This window comes from Mixophyes fleayi, chromosome 8, assembly GCF_038048845.1.
Source record: "Mixophyes fleayi isolate aMixFle1 chromosome 8, aMixFle1.hap1, whole genome shotgun sequence".
Lineage (NCBI taxonomy): Eukaryota > Metazoa > Chordata > Amphibia > Anura > Limnodynastidae > Mixophyes > Mixophyes fleayi.
The window spans coordinates 74161034-74186999 of NC_134409.1; the positions used below are offsets into that span (position 1 = coordinate 74161034).

The window sequence follows — 25966 nt, forward strand, 5'->3', positions numbered from 1 at the left end:
CTCGCAGAACCTACCTTTATTATTCTGGCATCCAAAATAGTCCTTGGTCTGACTCAGGATCTCGGCACGACCCTCCGTGGTCTCCAACATTTGGCACCGTCGGCTACCACCAGGGGTAAACTATTCATACCTGATTATCTGAGGAGGACGGTTCTCGCTGAATGCCACAATAATTAAACTTCGGGTCACCCTGGAGTATCCAAGACGTTGAAACTTCTGTCTCGTTCTGTCTGGTGGCCCTCCTTGACTGCGGATACCAGAGAGTTTGTTTTATCCTGTGAATCCTGTGCCAGGAATAAGTCTTCTCACAAACTTCCTGCAGGTCCTCTTATGCCCCTGTCTGTTCTAGTGAGACCCTGGACACAATTTCCAAAAAAGTGTGTAGGGATTATTTGTACAATTGGTAAGTATATTTGGGATGTATTTCTCATAAGTAAATAATCACTATTCTAAAGTAAATTTGATAACAAAAAGAGAGAAGAAACTATATGATGTCAGTTTATGGAATATATTGCTATAATTATAAAATAATTATTATATGTATATTCCAATGATCGTATGGAAAACAAAGAACCATACCAAAATAAAAATAGAGTGAATAATTGTATATTCACTGATTAATTCACTGGTGCTCACAGATCTTTGGAAATTATCAGTGTTTATTGTTCACTCAATGCATGTATTTACTGTGGAATACATACATAATAATTTTCATTGGCTGTTTTCCCTGTCTATCACAACCATGGAATCTGATTGGTTATTCCTCACTACAAAGACACTGTCCGTGTCTACAATCTGTTCCTCTTGACAAAGCTTTATGTGGTGAAACGTACGTTGGGGGTTATGGGTAATTGACGTCATCAATGACGTCATACCCGGAAGTAAGAGCTAGTGAGCGGCGATACCGCTGAACGCTCTCTGACATAATTTATTTCAATGGTCAGTGATTCTACAATATATTTATACACATGCCGCTTTTCTCTCTTCCTGGGCTAGCAATAATTATGTGCTAGGAATCGACGCTTTGCTATTTATTTGCAAGGAGGGACAATGTTTATATATACAGTGTATTACACTCAAACAGCGCTGGTATTTTTCTGTGGGCTCACAGCATTTATGAACCAGCAAATAATGTCCTACTAATTAATATAACAAGCAACATTGTTTATATATATATATACAATCTGTATCAAAGCGTTTCATTTTACCCAGGCATAGCAGGGGTTCTTTTCATTGATCAGCTAACAATTATACTGAGGGATTATTGACTCTGAACCTCTAATTAGTTTATACATCAATGCTATGCTGATCGATTTCTTTTTAATCCATATATAAGGGATTAATAACATTCTTTAACTAATAATGGGATTTCCAAGATTATTCAATCTTAACACCAAGGGTGATTAATTGGATTTTATTATTTGTCTATCATAAAGACCACAGACAAGATATAACATCCTTTTGGAATCCATTATCTGTCAGGATCCACAAATATTTAAATATTTAAATACAGAGAGTTGCCAAACCATTCATGGGAACTATCCTATTTGATATTGTTTTGCTCTCTCCTATTGGATTATACAGATATTAATACACCCCTGCTACCTCCTAGCTCTACTAACTATCCGTGGTATAATTTTAAACAATAATTTTTGCACTTACTTTTGCACATTTACTTTTTTCTCTTTTATTTCACCTTTTTATTAAGAGGGTATTTCCATCTCAATAGATATATATTTTTAATTTGTTAATATCAATAAAGGAATTTGCCCTATATAATACTAATAATAATTCAATATTGGACCATCTGATATGTTCCCACTATACTTTTAATAGACCAGACATTTCTCTGGAATATGAGAGATATTCTCAATTATTCAGACCGATTAGGAGTGCTCTAACAATGCATTTCTTCCCCCCCCCTTTTTTGTCCTACTTATAGTCTAGAAAATGATAGATATAATTGGCTGCTATGGGGAACAGCTCCACTTTTTCTTTTTAGCAGATTTGATAAACCTACTCTAAAGTCTGTGTATGAGGCAAATAGCAGCAAAGGAGTTGCTAACTCTCTCACAGCCGCAGTGCACCTCAGTCCAGAAGATGAATGATCCAAGTGATCCTGGTAAGACTGCTCTATGGGTAAGGATGATGGGAAGGGTCACGGGAATAAAATGTGTGCATTTATTTGTTTAGCTAAACAGAAATGTAGGATTTGAATCTACAATGCGCTTGATAAAAATTAATTATTCTCAGGTTCAGTTCTCCAAGAACCGATCCCACCTGAACTTCACCAATCTGAGTACCAAGCTGAGTCGGCCTCGTACTTTCGCGCGTCCTCAGAAGTGAAAACAAGACAAAACGTCATTGGTGCGCAATTGGATCTTACTATAAATACCGCCCTCCACCGCGATCCAGCGCCATTTCACAGAGAGGCACAGAAGGGGTAGCATGGGTCTTGGCAGTTTCTAGTGCAGTTGGACAGCATCATATCTAGGAAGAGGAGGTTGTGGCAGTTTTCTTAAATGTCTCCAGTGACATTCTACTGAGTTATAGCTCACACAGGAACAGGAGAGGTCCATTGCTCCATTGCTAATTGCCATTGTTGAAATAGAATAATAGGGCTGGCAGTGTTCTTTAAAATCTGCAGTCACATTGTACTGTTTTATTATAGCTCACACAGAAACAGGAGAGGTCCCATTTGTGTTGTCAGTCTACAGTCTATGTGGCATTGCTCCATTGCTAATTGTCATTGCTGAAATAGAAATAATAGGGCTGTCAGTGTTCTTCAAAATCTGCAGTCACATTGTACTGTGCCATAGCTCACCCAGAAATAGGAGAGGTTACAGTGCTGAAACAGAAATTCAAATATTAGGGCTGGGAGTGTTTTTAACAGTCGCAAGTGACATAGCTCATACAGAAACAGGAGGGGTGGCAGTGTCCTTATCACTCTCCAATCACATTGTTCTTGTCACTTTCCAGTCTTCAGTAACATGAGGCAAGTATTGTGTGGGGATGATGACAATGTAGATTGCAGGTGCTGGGATCTAGCTGAGAGAAGGAAGCTAGCTGATGCTGGAATGCTTATTAATATTTGGGTAAAATGACATGTTGGCAATTTTATGTTTTTCTACAGTAAAGTTTCACATTTATTAAAGATGTGTTTTTTTACCTTAAAAAGGTAAAAGCTTTTTTTTTACATCTTTATTTTTGACATTTATGTTACAGAGACATCTATAATGGTGAATTATTTTTATGTTAGGATGAAGTTTGTTTTCAATCATTCTTTCAATTGCTTCTCTCTTGTATGTGTGACCACATACCCTGTATTTCACTGGGTTCACCATCTCGAACCCGCCGGGGCACCTCGGAATGGTCTTGGTCTGATAAATGCATGCATCCTGGGGGGCAGCGTTCGTTGCCATGTATTAGCTGTAGAATTACTACAGTAGGCTAAGTAAGGGGTGGCGGGATCAAAGGAACCATAACTGATTTAATGAGCCATTATCAGTTTCACTGTATCGGCTGTTCTTTAAAGTGGACATATTTATCATCCTGCCTCTGGGCCTCCTCTGTATTACTCTTCTGAAGTGCAGTGTATTTCTTGTGTACAAGCTCTCTTAAATCCATAAATCCAGGATCTCATCCGGCGAATCATGTTTTAATTTAAGTACAATCTCCTCAACTGCATCCATATATTCGTTTAAATCTCTGCTCAATGCAGCATATTCCAACATGACGGATTACATGCTCACAGTCCATGTCACAGTCTGTCTGAAACAGATGTAATGACACTCTAATTGTAATATCCATTCCTGTGTCTACATAAGTTTGGCACTGGAAATCAGTGTTATTGAGGTTAATAATAATGTAGGAACAAAAAAAGAGCAAAATTAGGTGATTTTAGCATATTTTAGCTTTTTCTAAATAATACAGATCCAAAATCAAAATACGCAAGGGGGTTTTGCCAAAACCAAAATACGAAGTTAATCCAGATCCAAAACCAGAAGACGGGGGTCAGTGAACATCTCTAATAAAAATGAGACAGTGTTGTTTGGCCTTAAAAGGGAAGTACCTGAACTGTAACTTAATGATAAAAAGTCAAAATGTATTATTATTCGCTTAATTGTGCCACAGTTGGGAACAGATGAGCAGTCATAAGAAGTGTTGATGAAATCTTAAAGAAATATTTAATAACTACCTGATACAAGAGCTGGCTTGAATAAACTTGTGGTGTTAACTTGCCAGAACTCAGGTAATGTAAAAAATCTTGATTGTAAAAGGTTTGATTTGAGTACTACACTACTATGAGCCAATGTAAAGGAGTCATCTGTAGCTCAGAACTGTGAAATAGAAGGAAGAGTAACTACAGAGAAACATAGAGTCCATTCCCTGATTACCATACTTGATCACTGCACTAGGTATGCGTTGGAGGAGGGGATATATGACAGATTATTGGGTACAGTTATGGATGGCAGATATTTTGGACCAAGAATATTCTGTAGCCTTTACTCTTACTAGTTGGAAAAGGTCCAGGGTGTTCCTAAACATTAATATTGCTTTAAGCAGAGCTGTTACGGGATCCTGGGGTGGCGTTGATACTTCTTTTCACTACGGTTGCGGCACACAAATAGGAGTTCACCGCTATACATGTATGTAACCCTGTCTGCAGCCTTCACCTGCCAGTTTACCTTTAACTGACAGTGGGACACCTAACTCCCTTCTTGTGGCAAATCACTTCCTTTGTCACTATATATATATATATATATATATATATATATATATATATATAACAAATAAGAAGGAACAGTGCCCAATAGTGCAGTATGTACAAATAATATTCAATACGTAAAGTGATATGTTTATGCGTACCTAATGTATGAACATATGAAGCTTATCTGTATTGAGATCACAGGTCATCAATCTTAAATCTTCAAGGGCTTCCAACCATGTAATAAACAAAGCAAATAAACAAGAGATAGTGTACTATCCTCAGCTAGATATTGTAAACACCATCGCCACCGATAGTATGCGTGCGTACCAGATATACAAATAGAAAAGACCCAATTTATCTGTTTAGTATCCAAAGGATGCTTGGTCTCTTGATATTGCCAGACAGGAACCGTTATTTCTGAAATGCTCATAAATACTTGTCCTTCGAAATCAAATATGGACCCCTTAGATGTAAATAACAGATGAAAACAAGAAAACAAGAGAACCAGTGATAGTGTAATATTGTTAAAGATATGTAGTGCAACATTCACCCACCACTCTTTAGTGTATGTCTGTACCATAAATACCTTAATGTACATCTTGACCATTTCCGATAAGACTTGGAGCCGGCATGTGAGAATTGTGATGTAAGTGGAAATGGTCAAGATCTACATTATGGTATGTAGTTATCTACTCACCATCGGAATCCTCGTCATTGGTATACTCATGTCGATGACATTGTTGTCGGTGTGGTAGTCATGGGGAAAATGACTACCACTGGTTTACAATCAGGGTAAATTTTCATACACATCCCTACTGATCAGACAAGTGACTGCTGAAATTGGCACCATAAGCACGCTCTAAAAAAGGCAGCAAAAAGAGACAATGAGAGACAAATGCATCTGCCTAAGGAATCGTACAATGAGATATATGTATGCACACACCACAGTCAACAGGGACCTGGCATGTCTGGTGGCAGGATCGAAAATGACGGGTGTACTATCAACTAATTAAATGTTTTCCACTCCAAATATCCCCACAAACTTTTCACCTTAAACCTAACAAATGAATAGATTAGAATGCACCTACCAATTACACCTGTGGGCTCTGTGATGTGCACCACTGCTTGACATGGATCTCCTTCCTGCTACTTATTTTACGGTATTGCAATTCTTTTTTTATAGACTATTGCATGTCTAGTCAGTCCTGTAACTCAAGAGTCACAATTAAAACATCTAACCGATTGGGGCTGGCAATAAACTCAGAAATTTAAAGATCTTACTAAAATTTTAAGGATTCTATTTAATCCAACCAGGATCAGTTTGCCAGTTATTCTTATCAACACCTAGTTAGAGGTCAGTTTGTCTGGGAATATTTCTAAAAGCTAAATCCAACATATTTGTGTTATGCATACTACATACTTAATACAGTTCATTGTGCTTATCTCAGCACAAACAACTTTTACATAACCTTTAGTTCTAAAAGTTTACTTTTGGCATTTGCACTACATATCCTACTACGTCTGGCTCAGCTGATAGAACCAGAATGTCTTCCATGTGACTCTTATCTTGTCTACAACATCCCAAAAGAATATTTATTGATAGCATCTGAGATTGTATTATTTATCATTCCTAGCTACTGCATAAATTATGTAAATCAGTTACATAATTTCATTAGGTTGTAGTGGGGTATTTTCGTGGCGCAATTCAGGGTGTTGTGTGTGGTGGTCTGTGGGTTTAATGGTGTCTTGTGTGTGCCTGTGAAGAAAATCGACAACCGACAACATCAAACAAAACCCGCACAGCCAAAAGAATGCCAATCAGCTTCATTCTATCTGCTGCTGTGCAGATTCCAGCTGTCCCCCCTCGTGTAGAACCAGCTTTCTTTAGTCTATTCCTGTCTCACCTAATGGCTATTTGGGGTAGTAGGTTACTGTTCTGAGTCTTCCAACTTCTGGAGCCATCTTTGTGTTTCTGGGTACCAGCTTCCAGTTCCAGGCTTGTCTCAGATTCTGAGTTCTGAGTTGCCCAGGGCCAGTTCCAGGCTTATACAGCTCAGTAAATAGTCACCCCAGATAATCCACTGCCTGAGTTCTGAGCCTACCCAGTGCCAGTTTTGGAACTATATTTGTTTGAGTTTCTGGATCCTCTGAGGTACTGAGTCTCTGGCCATGGGTTCAGTCCCTCTGTTCCTGCATCCAGGTTCCAGTCCACAAGGTCCAGAGTCCAGTCTAGCATTCCTCCTCTAACATCTGTATACAGGAATAGAGTACATTCTCCATGAGCAAGACCTTTATCCGGCCTCCTAGTTTCCACTTCATCTCTGCCACAGCTAGTCTCGAGGGTCCCAAGACGGATCCCAGAAATCCTATTGCCGTGACACCTGAGAGGGGACTTTATTGTTATTTTGGACTCCCAATTTGACAAATGGCAATTCAATGTCCGCACAAGCAGCTCAGGCACCTATCAGAGAGTCCCAGCTACTTGCAACTCTAGTATGCCAATTCAACCTTCATGACACATAGCGTCTTAAAAATTCCACAACCAGAAATTATAATCACTATTCCACCTCCATCACACATATTCTTGTATAGATGTGCAATTTGTTTCTTCTTCTCTCAAAAATTTCTTAAAACAGGCATAAAACCTCATTGTTGGATGTACCATGTAGGTGTCTATGTGTTTCTTGATCTTTTTAAGCTTCCAATACATGTCCCCCCATTGGCGACTAGACAATTTCCTGCTTTTGAATAAGCTCTTGACACAAGAAATAATTGAGGCTACTATCATGTTTTTTAAATATTAATTTGACCAGTGAAGTGGCACGAAAAATAGTTTAGGAAGCATACAAATTCTTTAATAGGGCCAAGTTCATCAGTTCTACCTTTATTTTACAGATGTTGGTGGAAATCTCTATTTTAGTTTCAAATTTCTTCACTTCTTGAGGAACATAAAAAACACCTTGTAACTGGATCACTTATAAATAACTTATGGTATACATTTATTTAAAGGAAAAAATGGAGGGCGCTTATTTATATGATTGCCAATGCACTTATTTTTTATATTGTGTATATTTAGATATAGGAAATCCTTATTTCTGAGACCGGGAGAAGAAATTTGTTTCTTGTTTAACCTTGCTAGAGGAGATGCATTGTTTCTGGAAATATATATATCTGATACAATAAGCCTTTGTGGATGGAAGTCTTTTGTGTATTGTGATGTGGGGAAATGGCTTGTTTGGGGTTTGCACCTTTCTTTGGGAATGTGTATTCTGCAACTGTCTGAAGAAAGGATTCATGTTAATTAGACACTTTGACTTGTTAGTGGATTTCCTCCCTCTGAAATAAGCTGCAGGAAATCACAGTAAGGTTTTAAGATATCACAGATAAGTGTAAATATTGTTAGCTTTGCATTGCAGGTAAATCTATGTTTTGGTAAACAGGTTACATCCTGATCCTACAAATAGCCCAGACTTCAAGGGAGCTGGCTTACCCAGTTATTCTGTGTTCAAATGTGTATAAAAACAGCACTATTTTGTATTAAAAGTTGTTCTTCTGATTTCATCTGACCTTAGCACCAGTACCTCCAATCAGTGTGACTGCAAATAAACATCACTTGCTCCAAAGACATGCTTGAAAATATCTTCCATGCTGAAAATCCTGTGTCCTACAGATTATACCCAAAATCTAATCCGTTCCCGGTGGTTTCTGAGGTTTGGACCCAGCTTTTCTGGTACCACCTTTGACAGGATGGACCGCCTATGCCACCCTATCTGTTGTTGCTGGGAACCAGCTGGGCTTACTTTGCCACCGTCCCCTTTCGCTATTACGAATATGCCCCTCCTGCTGCAGTGGGAGGGGCCTGCTGCCACCACTGAGCTCCTTCTATGGCACTCAGAACCATGTTCCTTCTGGGTCACTGACGCTGCTAGTTTACCTCGTTGCTGGTGTACCTCGGCTGGCCTCTCACTACAGATCAGGGTTGCTGTGGATGGATCCCCCCCTGGCCTATCACACTGACCAGGGCTACAGGTAGCAGGCATAGCGGTGGTACTGGAAAGCTTGGGTCCAAACCTCAGACAGCCGGAGAACGGATTAGATTTTGGGTCTAATCTGAAGATCACAGAAATACAGCAATATTGAAGATGTTTTCAAGCAGCTCTTGAAGCAAGATGTTTATTTGCTCTCAATGGTTAAAGGTCCCAGTGATCAGGTCAGTTGAAATCAGAAGAATACATTTCAAATACAAGCTAGTGCCTTTTATACATTTCAGAAACTGGCTATTTTTAGCATCAGGATATACTCTATTTACACAAACATGGATTTACATGCATTGCAAAGCCTACAAAATTTGCGCTTATCTTTGAAATACACTCTGGACAACAGGCCACACAGTAACAACCCCCTGCTGGGCCTTTGGCAGAAGCAGGCATGATACTTCATCACAAAACTTAGTTAGCACTTCCTGCTATCAGACTGCCTTCAACATAGGCCTAATTGGAGGTTTCCACTAGCAACCTTACAAATCCCAAACAATGACACTTCTATACAAAATACATCCTAATACACCCAAGACCTCCATCCACAAAGGCATATTGTATCAGATATATGCATTATAAATAAGGCATGTCCTTTAGTAAGGTGAAAACAGGAGAAAACAGTTTCTACCCTGGTCTCAGAAATAACGATTTCCTATCTCAGAATATATACAATACAAAAAATAAGTGCATATGCAGTTATATAAATATGCGCCCTGCGCTATTTCCTTTAAATAAATTCATACCAAAAGTTATTTATCAGTGATCCAGTCACACCACCGCTCTGCCTGCTACTCTGCAGCTCTGGTCAGTGTGATAGGCCAGTAGGGATCCATCCACAGCAACCCTGATCCATAGCAAGAGGTCAGGAGTACCAGCCCAGGTACACCAGTAACGGGATACACTTGCAGCGTCAGTTACCCAGAAGAAACCCAGTACTGGATTCCAGTAAGGAGTCCAGTGGTGTCAGCATTTTGCAAGCCCCTCCTACTGTGGCAAGATGGCGCATTTGGGATAACGAAAGGGAACGGTGGCAAAGTAAGCCCAGCCGGTTCCCAGCAGCAAAAGACAGGGTGGCACAGGCGGTCCATCCTGTCACACACCTAAATTAATCTCTTCAGCCACAGGTTCACTTGCCGCAATGGGCTAAATGCATTGCTCTCGAAAAAAGCAGACTTTAAAGAAGCTGCAGCATCTCATTTTTAACAAAGGGGCTAAATCTGATTTTATGTTGGTCAACAAACTCCTTAAAAAAACATTGCAGTGTCTCATAAAGACAATCAAAATATAAAATTGCTCTGGTTTCCTACAACCAAATAAGTAACTGAGGAACTTCAGAGATTACAAGGCAATATACAGCTTCCTCAGTTTATCTGACCTCAACAAAGGCAGAGTATTAGACGTATATTTCTTCCCAAATCTCCTAGCCAAAATCTCTCAGAATGTCTAGCAACACTTAATGAAGAAATATCTCCAGAGGAAACAACACAGTTCATCAAATCATTAAAATCAACCTCAGCACCAGGCCGGGTGATCTTACACCCCAATACTATAAGCTTTCCAGTGTTCTTGTGCCAAGGCTAACTGAGCTGTTTAGCATTGTTCTGGAGGGGCAGGCTTTGACTTAGACCATCACAAAGGTCAATATAGTGGTAATTCCAAAACTTAGCCACTCCCCTCAACCATATCCTTCACTGTTAACAGGATCAAGATTGCTTGGCCATCAAGCCTCAGACAAAACCAGATGCACAATTGACATATTCCACAATGTACACAAACAAACGCACACTGCTGTTCTCATGGCCCTCGATGTTGATAAAGTGTTTGCTCCGATATCTTGGCCACTTATGTTTCATATTCTATTAACAAAATTTCTGCCCTATACCATAATCTTTCAGTGAACATTTCAGCAAATGGTGTAATAGCATAGTGTATGCAATGGAACACCCATTCTTCCTCCAAGGTGTGGCCCAGCATAGAAACATTTCGGATCTCTCCTCTATCCTATGGATGCCCAGTCATCAATAAACAATAAGTGCTAAACATCACTCCCTCATCTCATTTTCTCTCTTTTATTTTGGGACTATACCCACAAATAATCTAGCACTGGATCCATTCCCTCAATTCCCACACTGGAGAGATCTGAATTTCCCCTCGGGTGGGGCATGAAATTCCTTGGTACCTGGTTGGCATGTTGCATCAGACTGTTAAATGACTTTGGCTCCTCGTCTACTTTCCCTCCCTTCTCAGATAAATGGGAAAAAATCAATATCCCCTCTAGGAATCAATGCCTTCAGATTTAACACTTCCACCACACTGAAAATGCAAACTCCTCACCATGCTTGAATCTCTCTGTTTCCATTGGCCTTCTCAAAGGGCCTTATCCCAATCTTATATGATGAATTAACTGTGCCATGCTCTACAGAAAATGACCCCCACAAGCTAAAATGAGAGTCAGAGCTGGCGTAAGCACTGGATGATGAGGAGTGGATGAAGATAAGGGACAATACAGAAGTTCCATATGTTTAAAAATAAAAGAAAATGCATATGAACTCCTTTACAGATGGTATTGTGTTCTTACTAGGTTACACAAGCTTTATCTGAGCACATCACAACTATATTGGAGGGGATGTGCAAGGCCCAGCTCCTTCCTCCATATACGGTAGGGAGTAACCAAAATGGCTGGCATTCTGGTCTACAGCTACACTTGCAGCTCTTATTCACACGATCACATAAATAGGCATTTGCATCTCATTGGTAACTACGGCCTTGCACCACCAGAACAAGCTAATCAGATACATTGCCTTAGCTGGCACCAAGCGGCTGACTGAAAACAATCTATGCCACCCTTCCCTTTTCATAAGTTGACTGATGTATTTAGCTCTACGAGATATGTGTAGCAGAGAAGTGGCTACTCCTGGATCCGTCTCCTTACACCAAGTCCAGCCCCCGCCACCCAAGGCCCAATCCTGGGCTTTTTTTTTTTTTAACAAAAATTGCACATTAACATGTGATGTACTGATTTACTACAAATAATGAACAATAAATCTAATGGGGTATTAGCAAACTGTCTGAAGTATATTATTGCCTCATTTTTATAAACAATTATTATACAGTAAATTAACTGTTCATGATGTCAAATGAAAAAATAATTTAGAATATATTTTAACTTCAGCAGTAAGTGCATATTGTATAGTTGGGTGAGGAATTTTAATATCTAATATCCTAATTAACATCTCTGTGGCTTTATAGCAATCGAACATTGACCAAGCAAAAATAACATAAAACATCAAAATAAAGTATAATACTTAAAGCCACAGCAAGTTACCAAAAACTACTATGCATTGTACTCTGAGAATCATAATTATGCTAAATAAGTGCCTATGTATAATTGATAGTATCCAGTTTCTGTCTTGTTTCTAGTGTCTAAATTGTTACATTTGAGAGACAGATTTCTTTTGGAATTGACTTTAATGAAATTTGCTTGCAGATTTTGATCTAAAATTATGTTGATATCATCTGTGCTCTAAGGTAGAGTTCTACATTTGCTTAAAATTATATCAGTGTGTTAACTAGAGATGGGCGGGCTCGGTTCCCAGAGATCCGAATCCATCCGAATTTTGCCTATCCGAGTACAGAGCCGAGCAGGCTCGGCACTCTCCCCCCCATTCGGAATCGAAATCGAGGCAAAAATGTCATCGTGACGTATTCGTATTTCTGAACTCGGTTCTCGCGAGATTTGAAAAGCATTAATACCAGCCTCCACAGCAATCCATCGCCATTTGACAGAGGGAGAGAGCAGGTTTAGATCAGAGGCTGTATTAGTGCAGGGGCAAAGCAATAATTGTACACCTTATTCTTTCTATTGTTCTTTCATTTCAAAACTATTCAATTCTATTATTAAATCAAATTCTATTTGCAATTGTTAGAGCAGCAAGACAGGAGGATAGAGGAGGCTTATTTTTCAATTTGTTTGCAATACAAGTGCTTTGGGGTCTCCCATATTCCACAGTGTTTAAGACTAATTTTTCTGGCTGTAAAAAGTCATATTTTGCTAGCAGTATTTCTAGAATTTTTCTGGCTGTCAAAAAAAAGTCATTTTTGCCAGCAGTATCTATATAAGAAAATATTTTGCACTACCAGTGATTTGGGGTGTGCAATATTCCCCAGTGTTTTACACTAATTTTTCTGGCTGTCAAAATAAGTCATATTTGTCAGCAGTATCTATCTAATACAATTTTTGGCACTACAAGAGCTTTGGGCTCATTAAAATGGATTCAAAGCAGTCCACATATGCGCAGAATCAGCTACCAGGTTCTGTCACCAGTCCTGATGGTAGTGTTCCTAGTACGTCATCTGGGAAAGGTGATGTAAAGGTACATAGTCTTTTTAAATCAGGGAAAAAAACACACACCAAAAATAAATTTACCGTGTTGAAGCAAAAAAGAAGTGTAACTGAGGAAAAGTTGACTGCCGATAAAAAAAAAATTGCCAACATGCCATTCTACACACGCAGTGGCAAAGAAAGAATAAGGCCTTCGCCTTTCTCTATTAGTGGCAGATCAAAAAATGTTACTGAGCCTTCTTCTTGTACGGTCACTCGTGACCAAGCAGTACCAAGTAATTCGGAGTCTAAAAGCGGTGCACAACTACTGTTACGCGGGAAAGCCGAGCTGCAAGAAAACAGTAAGGCATTAGAGGATAATGTATGCTCTGAATCAGAAATGACACCAATCCCTGTGGAGAGTGGTATGTGTAATCGTGAGCATTCTGTTAGTGTACCCATAAAGAAGGGTCCTTTCAGCAGTTCTGCTAATGTGTGCCTGAACAGCCCGAGTGTAGCCGGTGATACACAAATTGAGGATGCCACTTTGGAATTAGAAGAGGATGAGGGGGAGATTTGTGTAGGTGACGAGGGCGCTAATGAGGATGTTGATGATTATGATGTAGACAGATACCAAATTGCCTTTCTCAATTTCTATTTATATTCTAGATTATATAACTGCTGAATAGTTTTCTATTTTATTCCTAGTGGAGAGGGGTCTGAAGCAGACAGATACCAAACTGCCTTTGTCCATTTCTCTTTATATTCTAATTCTACAGTCTATGCAGGCTGCTTTGTTTCTATTCAACTACAAGTGGAGGGAGGGGGGGTCATAGACAGCCACCAAACTAAGGGAGTGCACCGGCCACTTTTGGTGTTTTGGGTTTTGGGTTTTGGGTTCTGATTAGCTTGAGGTTTTGGGTTCTGATTTGTTTTGCCAAAACACCCCACAAAAGGTTTTGGTTCTGATTATGGGTTTTGGGTTCTGATTTTTTTTTTTAAAAAAAGCATAAAAAGTGCTAAAATCCATATTTTATTTTTTTTCACTCATACACTATTATTAACCTCAATAACATTCATTTCCAGTCTATTCTGAACACCTCACACCTCACAATATTGTTTTTAGTCCAAAAGGTTGCACCGAGGTAGCTGGATGTCTAAGCTAAGCGACACAAGTGGCAGACAGGATGGCAGTTTGCAAGAGTTTGCTAGAGGTGCAAGATGGAATTGTCCTTGGGCCCTCCCACCCACCCTGATGTTGTTGAAATAGGACATGCGCACATTAACAAACCAATCATTTCAGTGACAGGGCCTACAAAACTGTGGCTGAAATGATTGGTTTGTTTGGACCCCCATAAAAACGAGCTGGCAAAGAAAAAAAAAGGTGCAAGATAGAATTGTCCTTGGGCCCTCCCACCCACCCTTATGTTGTTGAAATAGAACATGCACACTTTAACAAACCAATCATTTCACCGACAGGGCCTACAAAACTACTGTGGCTGAAATGATTGGTTTGTTTGGGCCCCCACACCAAAAAAGCAATTCATCTCTCCCTGTACAAACAAAACTGGCTCTACTGAGGCAAGATGTCGTCCTCATCCTCATCCTCTGATTCCTCGCCCCTTCAGTGTGTACTTCCTCATCCTCACACATTATCAATTCGTTCCCGCTGGACTCCATAACCACAGGTCCCTCTGTAGTCTCTGGAGGCCAGTGCTGGTCTTGATTGAAGAATTGATAATTCATTTTTATGAACATCATTTTTTCAAAGTTTTGCGGAAGCAACCTCCTTCGCCGCTCACTGACCAGGTTCCCCGCTGCACTAAAAACTCTTTCTGAGTACACACTGGAGGGGGGACAACTCAGGTAAAATAGAGCCAGTTTGTACAGCAGCTTCCAAACTGCCTTTTTTTCCTGCCAGTAAAAATAAGGACTGTCTGACATGTCTACTTGGATGGTGTCAGCAAAGTTATCCTCCACCATTTTTTCAATGGTGACAGCATTCAATGCAGCGACAGTAGACATGTCTGCAATGGTTGGCAGGTCCTTCAGTCCGGACCAGATGTTCTCAGCATCCCCACCAGCGGGTCGTTTAGGAAAACTCAGCTTTTTCCTCGCAGCCACAGGTGTGGAAGAAAATGAAGGAGGAGCTGTTGCCATGTCACGGTCCTCTTGAGAGGACAATCTCCTGACCAGCAGGTCTTTGCACCGCTGTGGACTTGTGTCCGCCGGAAACAGAGACACAACATGCGCTTTAAACTGAGGATCGAGCACGGTGGCCAGAATGTATTCCTCTGACTTTAAAAGAGTGACCACCCTTGGATCCTGGCAAAGCGTACAAAGGGCTTCATCCACAAGAGCTACATGCTTTGTGGAATCGCAATGCTTTAACAGCTCCTCCCTCACTTTCTCCAGCTGCTTCTGCAACAGCCTGATCAGGGGAATCACCTGACTCAAGCTGGCTGTGTCGGAACTGACTTCTCGTGTGGCAAGTTCAAATGGCTGTAGAACCTTGCACAACACGGAAATCAGTCTTCACTGCGCTTGACTCAGGCGCACCCCCACTCCTTTGCCTATGTCGTAGGTGGCTGTGTAGGCTTGAAAGGCCTTTTGCTGCTCCTCCATCCTCTGCAGCATATAGAGGGTGGAGTTCCAGCGCGTCACAACCTCTTGTTTAAGGTGATGGCAGGGCAGGTTCAGCCTTTTTTGATGTTGCTCGAGTCTGCGGTAGGCACTGGCAGAATGCCGAAAGTGTCCAGCAATTTTGCGGGCCACCGCAAGCATATCCTGCACACCCCTGTCACTCTTCAGGTAATGCTGCACCACCAAATTTATTGTGTGGGCAAAACATGGGACGTGCTGGAAATTGCCCATATGTAATGCCCGCACAATGTTACTGGCGTTGTCTGACACCACAAATCCCCAGGAGAGTCTAAGTGGGGTAAGCCACTGCGAGATTATTTCCCTCAGTTTCTCTAAGAATTTCTGTACATCCCGGGTATCGCCTGCCTAGTTAAATGGAATCTCGATGGGATTTGGTACCGAGGACACAATATCTCAACCGTCTAACTCCACTGATGGCGGACACCGGACGCATGTCTAACACCAACATAGCTGTTACGGCCGCAGATATCCGCTTTGCAATAGGGTGTCTACTGTCGTACTTCGTGCTCATGGCAAACGACTGTTGTACGGTCAACTGTTTGGTGAAAGACGTAGCGTTCTTACGACTTCCCCTCTGGGAAGATGACCGACTACCAGCAGCAACAGCAGCAGCGGCAGTAGTAGGCGTACCGCTGCAGGATCCTCCGGAAGAATCCCGGATTGAAGAGGACTCAGTCATGCCGGTGACATGGCCTGCAGGACTATCTCTGATGGAGATCGTGGAGGAAGTTGACGAGGAGGGTAATGCTGGTGTGTATACAACAGGAACAAGGGATTTAGGTGTCCCTGGACTGCTGACGGTCCTAGCCACAGGTCCTGAACTAAGCACTGAATTATGTAGGTTCTTCAGGTGACGTATAAGGGAGGATATCCCTAGGTGGCCAAGATCCTTACCCCTGCTTATTTGAGCTTTACATAAGGTACATATGGCCATACATTTGTTGTCCGGATTGGGATAAAAATAACTCCAGACCGAAGAGGTGGATTTTTTGGTCTTCTGCCCAGGCAAGATGATGGGCTTTTTCATCCCATGGACAACAACTGTTTCTCCCCCTGGTGCCTCATTTAAGATAACAACATCAGCATCCTCCTCGTCAATTCCTTCTCAGCGCCAGCTACATAAATATCCTCCTCCCGGTGTACAACATTGACAGCTTCATTAGCCAAATCTGTAACTGGACTGTGGGTGATCCTTCCAGCATATGCAGAGGGCGTGCTGCAAATGGTGGAAGGAGCCACCTCTTCCCGTACAGTGATGGGAAGGTCAGGCTTCGCAACCACCAACACCCTTGGACTCGCCTTGGGGATTTGTGATGACATCTCTTTAGAAGGCAGAGTTGTTTGCTGTGTTGTTGATGACAGCTTAAGTCTCTTAAATTTTTTAGAGGGGGGGTAGGAGGAGGGCTTAGATCCTTGGGTGAAGCTGAACCACTAGTCAAGAACACGGGCCAGGGCCTAAGCCGTTCCTTGCCACTCCGTGTCGTAAAAGGCATATTGGCAAGTTTACGTTTCTCCTCAGATGATTTCAATTTTCTTTTTTTGCTAATTTTAGTGAATTTTGGCTTTTTGGATTTTACATGCCCTCTACTAGGAGATTGGGCATCGCCCTTGGCAGATGACGTTGATGGCATTTCATCGTCTATGTCATGACTAGTGGCAGCAGCTTCAGCATTAGGAGGAAGTGGTTCTTGATCTTTCCCTACTTTATCCTCCAAATTTTTGTACTCCATTATAGTTTAATCTCTGGTACTAATATTTCTGGACTGCAGGAACAGTGAACGTAGTAAAATATTGCAGTACTAATATTTCTGGACTGCAGGAACAGTGAACGTATTTATATATTGCAGTACTATTATTTCTGGACTGCAGGAACAGTGAACGTATTTATATATTGCAGTACTAATATTTCTTGACTGCAGGAACTGTGAACGTAGTAAAATATTGCAGTACTAATATTTCTGGACTGCAGGAACAGTGAACGTAGTAAAATATTGCAGTACTAATATTTCTGGACTGCAGGAACAGTGAACGTAGTAAAATATTGCAGTACTAATATTTCTGGACTGCAGGAACAGTGAACGTATTTATATATTGCAGTACTAATATTTCTTGACTGCAGGAACAGTGAACGCTGTAAAATATTGCAGTACTAATATTTCTGGACTGCAGGAACAATGAACATATTTATATATTGCAGTAAAAAAATTTATAGACTTTTTTTTATATTTTTTTAATTATTTTTGTATACTTGTTTTATAATTTTTTTAAATTATTTTTGTATAATTTTTTTATATTTTTTTTTTATAACTTTTTAATAATTTTAAAATAACAATGGCCTTAGCAGAACAGAGCACAGGACACAGCACCACTGGACTCAGCAGGACAGAGCACTTGACAAAGCACCACTGGACTCAGCAGGACAGAGCACTGGACAAAGCACCACTGGACTGATCAGCAGGACAGAGCACACCACAAAGTAACCACTGGATTAGCAGGACAGAGTGACAGGACACAGGAGCAGGAGCACCACTACAAGCACCACTACAAAGCACCACTGGACTGATCAGCAGGACAGAGCACACCACAAAGTAACCACTGGATTAGCAGGACAGAGTGACAGGACACAGGAGCAGGAGCACCACTACTACAACCTTCCCTTATCTGACCCCTAATGAAAATGGCGGCCGCAAGCGGGGAATTTATGACATCCGAGTCTCGCGAGATCCGACGCGAGACTTGGACGTCATAGCCTCTCTTTCGTTTTTAATTTCCCAGGAAATACCCGAACAGTGCTCGGATCCCGTCGGATCCGCACTGTTTGGGTGGGCTCGGATTAGCGCAATCCGAGCCCGATCATCTCTACACCAAAATACCTTGGTCCATTTATTTTTAATATTGTTCAGTCTATGCAAGCTACTTTTTTTCTATTCAACTACAAGTGGAGGGGGGGGGCTATAGAGACAGAAACCAAACTGCCTTTGTCCATTTCTTTAGATATTTAACTATAAGTGTAGGGTGTAATATACACCCAAAGACGATGGCTGCATTGCCAATAGGCTTAAGAATTAAGGACGGCCTACCAGGGATTAAACTGTTTTCTTCCTAATTTATTAGCTGTAGATTTACCTTACTTATGCAAGAAACAGTTGGAGCACTAAATTCGGTTATTTTATGCCCAAAAACATTGCTTTTTAAACAAAATTGCAAAACAAAACCAAACAAAACCAAAACATGCAAGGGCGGTTTGGCAAAAGCAAAACCAAAACACGACGCTAATCCAGATCCAAAACCCAAACCAAAACCAAGACACGGGGGTCAGTGAGCATCTCTAGTGTTAACAAAGGACTTTGTGTCAGCATAGAGTATTTTGACTGTTCTGACAATACATGTAATAAGGTGTCATCAGACATAGAAATCTTTAATACATGTGTTCACATATAAATAAACATGGAATTGAGTACAATAATAGCTTGTAAACTATATTCACTTTTGTTCTTATTTTATTTTTATAAAATGTCACCTCTTTAATTTCCTTTGTAGATATGTTTTGTTTAAAATTTCCCTTTGGTTCAGTGTCCTAATCTGTGTTTGTGCTTGTGTGTTGTTTATTTGTCCCATTTAATTACAGGAAAAAAATTGAATATATGATACACATGCATGGTCATAGAATGCTATTTGCTGCTGCATACAGCACAATATGGAATGTTCTGTCAAACAAGATTCCCAGAAAAAATGGACACAATATTGCACTTACCTAGAGGATATCTCTCTAACAAGTAGAGATAACTCTCAAAGAAATCATTCCTTATGGATTTGTGAAGAACAAATGACATACTGTGTCTGCAAAGATTTTCATCTGTCTTGAGCCAGCGTGACTTAAAGGCAAGGTGAGCTCCCAGATATTCCATGTTTGTGTCTTTACTGTAAAAAAACCTAAATCATGATCTACAGTTGTCTTAGCTGCTCTGTTTTATCACGTCACTTTACACCATGAACAGGGATGTACTAAATAAGCTTCTGGCATTGGCTGTGAATGTTCTGTAAGCACACAGCAGGTGTCAACGGGAACTGATAGTAAAACTCAGACAAGAATTTGCTGCTTCGTAAGAGTAAAATGAGATGATCCCTAAATGGGTTTAACTTGATCCAAAAAGGCCATTCTATTTCTGGATAATATACTGTCTAAAGAGCAAAGAGTTCCCTCTGTGTAATCATACAAGGTACAGTATATAAAGTCTATTATCAGGTCCTTTATAAATTCATTTTGAATTAAAAACTGGTATGATTAAACAAATGCTTTACTGTAAAGTGCAATGTTAATTCAAAATACCTGGGAGACGGCTGCATTTTATTACTTAAACAAACTTTATAAAAAAGGGAAACTGGAAACAGTGTTATAAAAAGTATGTATCAAGTTGCAACTATAATTAGACTATATATAGTATAAAAAGAGACAAATAAAATCTAATGGCAAAACACAATAATTAGACTTTTAAACTTTATAAGATTGTGTGATTCTATCTAATTTTATCTCCCTTAAAAAGTATATAATACAATGTATTATGTACACTAATATATGCAGTGGTCCAAGTGGGCTGGTATACGGTGACTTACTGTCACTGTCACTTTTCTTACAAGTTATAAGCAATGTGGTGGATTGTATAGTGCAGCACTTGGTTTTTCGTGGTTTAGGGGGGAGGAGGAAGAGCACCAGGGTCAGTGGAGGCCCTACAGAGTACATGTATTTAGATCATGCTTCATCCTGGACTCCCTCTCAGATAAGGGTGTTGTGTAAATGTTTCGGTTCAACTGAAAAAACCTCCTGCATCTTTATGAGCACGTAAGAGATGAATTTGAACTTTCAACATCATATTCCTGTTAGTGTCTGGGAATCTCAAATTATAATATGCTTTACACTTTATGGCCATAGATTCATTTCAATCTGTGTGTGCAACAGTTGTAGTGTGATATTTTCAAATCACTTTTCTGAGGTGATAATTGCTGAAAAAAAACTGTTGCACACATACACTATATGGACAAAAGTATTCGGACATTTGACCATTACACCAACAGGAACTGTAATGACTTTGTATTCAAATACATATACTTCAATATGGAGTTGGTCTCCCTTTTGCAGCGATAACAGCTTCCACTCTTCTTGGAAAGCTTTCCACAAGATGTTGGAGTGTTTCTGTGCCCATTAATTCTGAAGAGCATTTATGAGGTCAGGCACTGATGTTGGATGAGAAGTCCTGGCTCCAGCGCCGGTGCTAGGGTCCTTGGCGCCCTAGGCACAGTGGGAAAATCGCCGATTAAAACCACCCCTTTTAAAAATCGCCGCCCCCCCTTTAAAAATCGTCGCTGCGCTTTCCTCCCTACCCCTCCCCATGTCTTTCTTTAACTTACCTGCATGAAGCTGCTCCTCTCTGCTCTGTCCTGTCGGGCCGTGATGATGACATCATCACGGCCTGTCACTGTCAGTGAGCGGAGGGGAGAAGACAGAGCAGAGAGGAGCAGCTTCATGCAGGTAAGATTCATAGCCCCTTCCCTCCTCTCCTCCCCGTGGATTTCCGTTTTTTTTATTTTTTGGCGCCCTGCAGAGTCCGGTGCCCTAGGCAATTGCCTAACCTTGCCTAATGGGAGTGCCGGGCCTGCCTGGCTCGCAATCCCCATTCCAGTTCATCCCAAACGTATTTGATAGAGTTGAGGTTAGGGCTCTGTTCAGGCCAGTCAAGTTCTTCCACACCAAACTCATCAAACCATGTGTTTGTAGTCCTTGCCTATGCACTGGGGCACAGTCATGTTGGAATAGAAAAGGGCCTTCCCACAAAGTTGGAAGCATAACATTGTCAAAAATGAGATGGTATGCTGAAGCATTAAGATTGCCCTTCAATGGAAATAAGGGGCCTAGCCCAAACCCTGAAAAACAGCCCCATACCATTATCCCTCCTGCAAACTTCCCAGTTGGCATAATGCAGACAGGCAGGTAACGTTCTCCGGCATCCGCCAAACCCAGACTCGCCCATCTGACTGCCAAATAGAGAAGCATTATTCGTCACTCCACAGAACATGTTTCCACTGCTCCACAGTCAGTGTCGGTATGCTTTACACTACTCCATCCGACACTTGGCATTGGTCTAGGTGTTGTGAGGCTTGCATGCAACTGCTCGGCCATGGAAACCCATTCCATTAAGCTCCCACCGCACAGTTTTTGCACTTACATTAATGCCAGTGAAAGTTCAGAACTATTCAGCTATGGAATCAGCAGAGCATTGGCAACTCAGTTGCTGTTGTTCCTAAACACTTTCACTTTCTAATAATTCCACTTACATTTGACCATGGAATATCCAGCAGGGATTACATTTCAAGAACCATTATTGCAAAGGTGACATCCTATCACAGTACCACGCTTGAAGTCACTGAGCTCTTCAGAATAACCCATTTTGTATCACAAATGTTTGCAAATGGAGACTGCATGGCAAGGTGCTTGATTTTATACACCTCTGGCAACGGGTCTGATTGAAACACCTCAATTCAATAATTAACAGGTTTGGCCAAATACCTTTGTCCATATAGTGTATATTTGCTTCCACAGCCAGGAGTACCAGAGATATGAGTTAAAGGTATCATTCTACAGGCTCAGGGCTACCTAATGATTTGGGTATTATATATTGCACACATATTGGCCTGAGGCCACTTCACCACAGAGCAGACATATATAAACTGCTATCACTATCCCTCTCTAAATATAATGAGCATTTTGTCTAACTATTCTAGTTCATGCCATGACCCCATTTATATTCTGTTTTTCAACCCCTTGATTCTATAACACTCATTTTATGATAGTTGAGTACAAGGAGGGTAAGCCAACATATGCAATAAAAAAATGTCTTCCTTACAAGGATGAATACTGATTAATCCATTCTTTATCTCACATAATCTATTCTTTATTTTATTTTGCATTTTTATAGAAAGTTACAGGAACCAACAATTGTAATTGTTAAGAACGGCAGGTAATTGCTATTTTCATTTTGGCTGCTGCAGTGTTGATGTCAGCATGTGTGTGATCACATGAAATCCACTCACCTGCAGCTTAATCCGACACCTGCCCTGATTGGCTACTACTGCTTTAAATACCTGTCAGTTTCACTGAACCATTGGTGGTTATAGTGTTCACAATCTTGCTTCTTCGTGCTCCTGTTCCTGTGTATATTCTGCATTTTGTCTGATACTTGGTTTTGAACTCTGCCTGTGACCTGACCACCCATTATTGCTGCATGGATTGTTCATTCGACACAGGCCACAAATGGCATTATATCCATCCTCTACTCTACACTGCCAAGTTGTTATACAGGAGGAGGTTGGTACTACATCCTACTGCAGCTATGCTTAATCTGGTCCAGGTGCATCCTGTAACCCCATTGCCATAGAGATCTCTGCTCAGCATCCTACTACTAAGTCCTCTGTGGTGCTCAGCTACCTGAGCTAAGTTATCACTAGTCAAGATTAAGTCCTGGGGAGAGCCAAGTACAGGCGTACATATCTGGTGCCCTGGGAATGGGGGTTGCTAAAGGTGAAGCTCTTGTCTACAACATGTTCTGATAACTTAACTGGTAGAGTGATTTGTGACATTATAACTTGCCCACATACTTGGTGTTTACTCTCATGGCTACTACTCCTCTATCCCCAGCACAAGTGCTGGAGAATCAACTGCAAGCTCAGTATCAGATAGTTCAAGACATTTCTACCAGACACTCTGACTGTTCATGAGCAAACCTCTAGGACTACCTCTTCTCAGGAAATTGATGAAGAACCCAAGCTTTATATTCCAGATAGATTTTCTGTTAACCGAAGAAATTTCTAAAACTTTAGAGAAAGTTGTAAGTAATATTTCAGGCTACAACCTCAGTCTTCTGAATCTGAAGAGCAGCAAGTGGGTTTTGTAATTTCCTTGTTGCAAGGAGATCCACAACCTGGATATTTTGCTTATTGCCCGACTATAGGGTGTTATTGTTTGTAGACTCATTTTTTCAGGCCTTGGGCTTCCTGTATGATGATTCTGACAAAGGGCTTGATTCATTAAGGAAAGTTAAGTAAAAAAATTGAGTAAGTAGTCTCCTAGACAAAGCCATGTTATAATGCAAGGGGTCAAAATTAGTTTTCTATTTTGGAACGCAAGTTAAATACTGTCTGTTTTTCATGTAGCACACAAATATCAACTTTAAATTTCAATGTACAAATAAGCTATCAATTATTTGTGTGCTACATGAAAAAACAGACAGTGTTTAACTTATGTGCAAAATAGAAAACTAATTTGCACCCCTTGCATTGTAACATGGTTTTGTCCAGGAGACTACTTACTCAATTTTGTTACTTAACTTCCCTTAATGAATCAGGCCCAAGGTCTCTTCAGCAGAGTGTAAACTAAGATCTCTGAAACAGGGACGTCATTCTGCTGAGGAAAACTGTACAGATGGGCCTCAGATTGTGATTGGAATGACCCAGTTTTCCACAGTCAGTTTCATTTGGGTCCCTCTGAACAAATAAAGGAAATATTGGTTCAATATCCAGCTCCTGATTATCTGCATTCCTTTATATGTTGGCAATTCGCACTGACCGTCGAATAAGTAAAAGGAGACTGGAAAAGGAATCTCATCCGTAGAATTTTTTCTCTGTTTTAAACTAAGCTATTTCCCCTCTTACCTCTGAAAAGACCCATTCAACAATGACCGTGTCTATACTGCAGTGAAAAAGGAAATTTTTTTACAAGAATGCCCGAAAAAATGTGGGAAACGCAATCTAGAGGATTCAAGGGAAGTTCATCTAGGTGTATATCTTTTTACAGAACAATTCCCTCAGCTACCTGCCCAGATTTCCCTTGTCTCTGGGAGTTTTGATGCCTTAGCTTTCTTGGACAGTGGAGCAGCTGGAAATTTTCTGGATATATCTTTGGCATGAAGTTTGCTATCCCTACTCAATCATTAGAAGATCAAATATCTGTTTGTGGTTTGGATGGGCACCTACGTATGGGTGGAAGTGTGCTAGAGAGTACCAGCTCTCTTACCCTGACAGTGGGTTAATTCCATAAGGAATCCATTTAATTTTATCTTACTGTACCCTGTGGTTTTGCGGTACCCATGGCTAATCAACCACAATTCTGTCCATGATTGGTCCACAGGAGAACTGGCAGCATGGGGAAAAGATTGCCATTGGATATGTTTAGCATTTCCTTTTACGATTGCTACCGCTTCGGTCAACCCAGGTCCCACACTACTGCTGCAATATCAATATTTTGCAGATATTTTCTCCAAATAAGATGCAGATACACTACCACCATGTCTCCAAAATGATTGCGCTATTGATCTTCATCCCGGTTTTAAATTTCCTAAGACCTTTTCGATCACCCCTTGGTGCCGGATTTTTCTGTGTCAAAAGGAAAGATGGAGATTTACGATCTTGTACTGATTACAGAGGTCTGAATCAGAACACCATAAAAGGCAAATATACTTTGCCATTGATTACCCAGGTATTTGGCCAATTGAAAGGTGCCTCTGCATTTTCTAAGATCAATTTTCATGGAGCATATATTTTGATACGCATTCAGAAGTGCGATGAATGGAAGACTGCTTTTAATAATCACTCTGGAAATTACGCGGATTGTGTTATGCCGTTCAGTCGTTCTAATCCACGAGCCATTTTTCAAGACTTGGATTAATGACGTACTACGTAATTATTTAAATATATTTGTCATAGTGTGTTTGGATGACATCTTGATCTACTCTACTTGTTTGTTTCAGCAACGTGAACAAGTCAGTTTGGTATTACAGAAACTCAGAGAGAACCACCTATTTGCCAAGTTGGAGAAATGTGAATTTGAAATCTCCACTGTGGCTTTTTGGGGTTATTACATTTCTGACAATGTATTTATGATGGATCCAGTCAAAGTCTTAGACATCACAGATTGGAGTCTTCCCAGTAACCTAAAAGCTACCCAAAGGTTTCTCAGGTTTGCAAATTATTACAGGAGATTCATTTGCAATTTTTTTAGTAACAGTAACACCTACCACTCAATCAAGTAAAAAAGGAGCAGATCCATCTGTAAGGCCGCCTGAAAGCTGTTAAAGCCTTTGCAACTTTCAAAAATGCCTTTGTTTCTGCTCCTATCCTTAAGCATCTAGATTCAGAACTACCATTTATAATTGAAGTAGATGCTTCAGATGTTGGTTTAGGGGC

At 40.5% G+C, this 25966-nt stretch overlaps 1 protein-coding gene across 2 annotated transcripts in view; it reads right to left on the bottom strand.

Annotated features, from left to right (window-relative positions):
- The window catches only part of NTMT2 (N-terminal Xaa-Pro-Lys N-methyltransferase 2), a 133144-nt gene extending 113403 nt beyond the window's left edge, over positions 1–19741 (bottom strand). The window contains exon 1 of one of the 2 annotated variants that reach the window (XR_012678522.1): positions 19488–19741. Coding sequence is in view for 1 of the 2 variants with exons in the window: in XM_075182738.1 (XP_075038839.1) it covers positions 19488–19641 (154 nt within the window). In the remaining variant the exon portion in view is untranslated. The remainder of the gene's footprint in view (positions 1–19487) is intronic. The other variant, XM_075182738.1, reaches the window with a different exon arrangement.
- Between the last annotated feature and the right edge of the window lie 6225 nt (positions 19742–25966).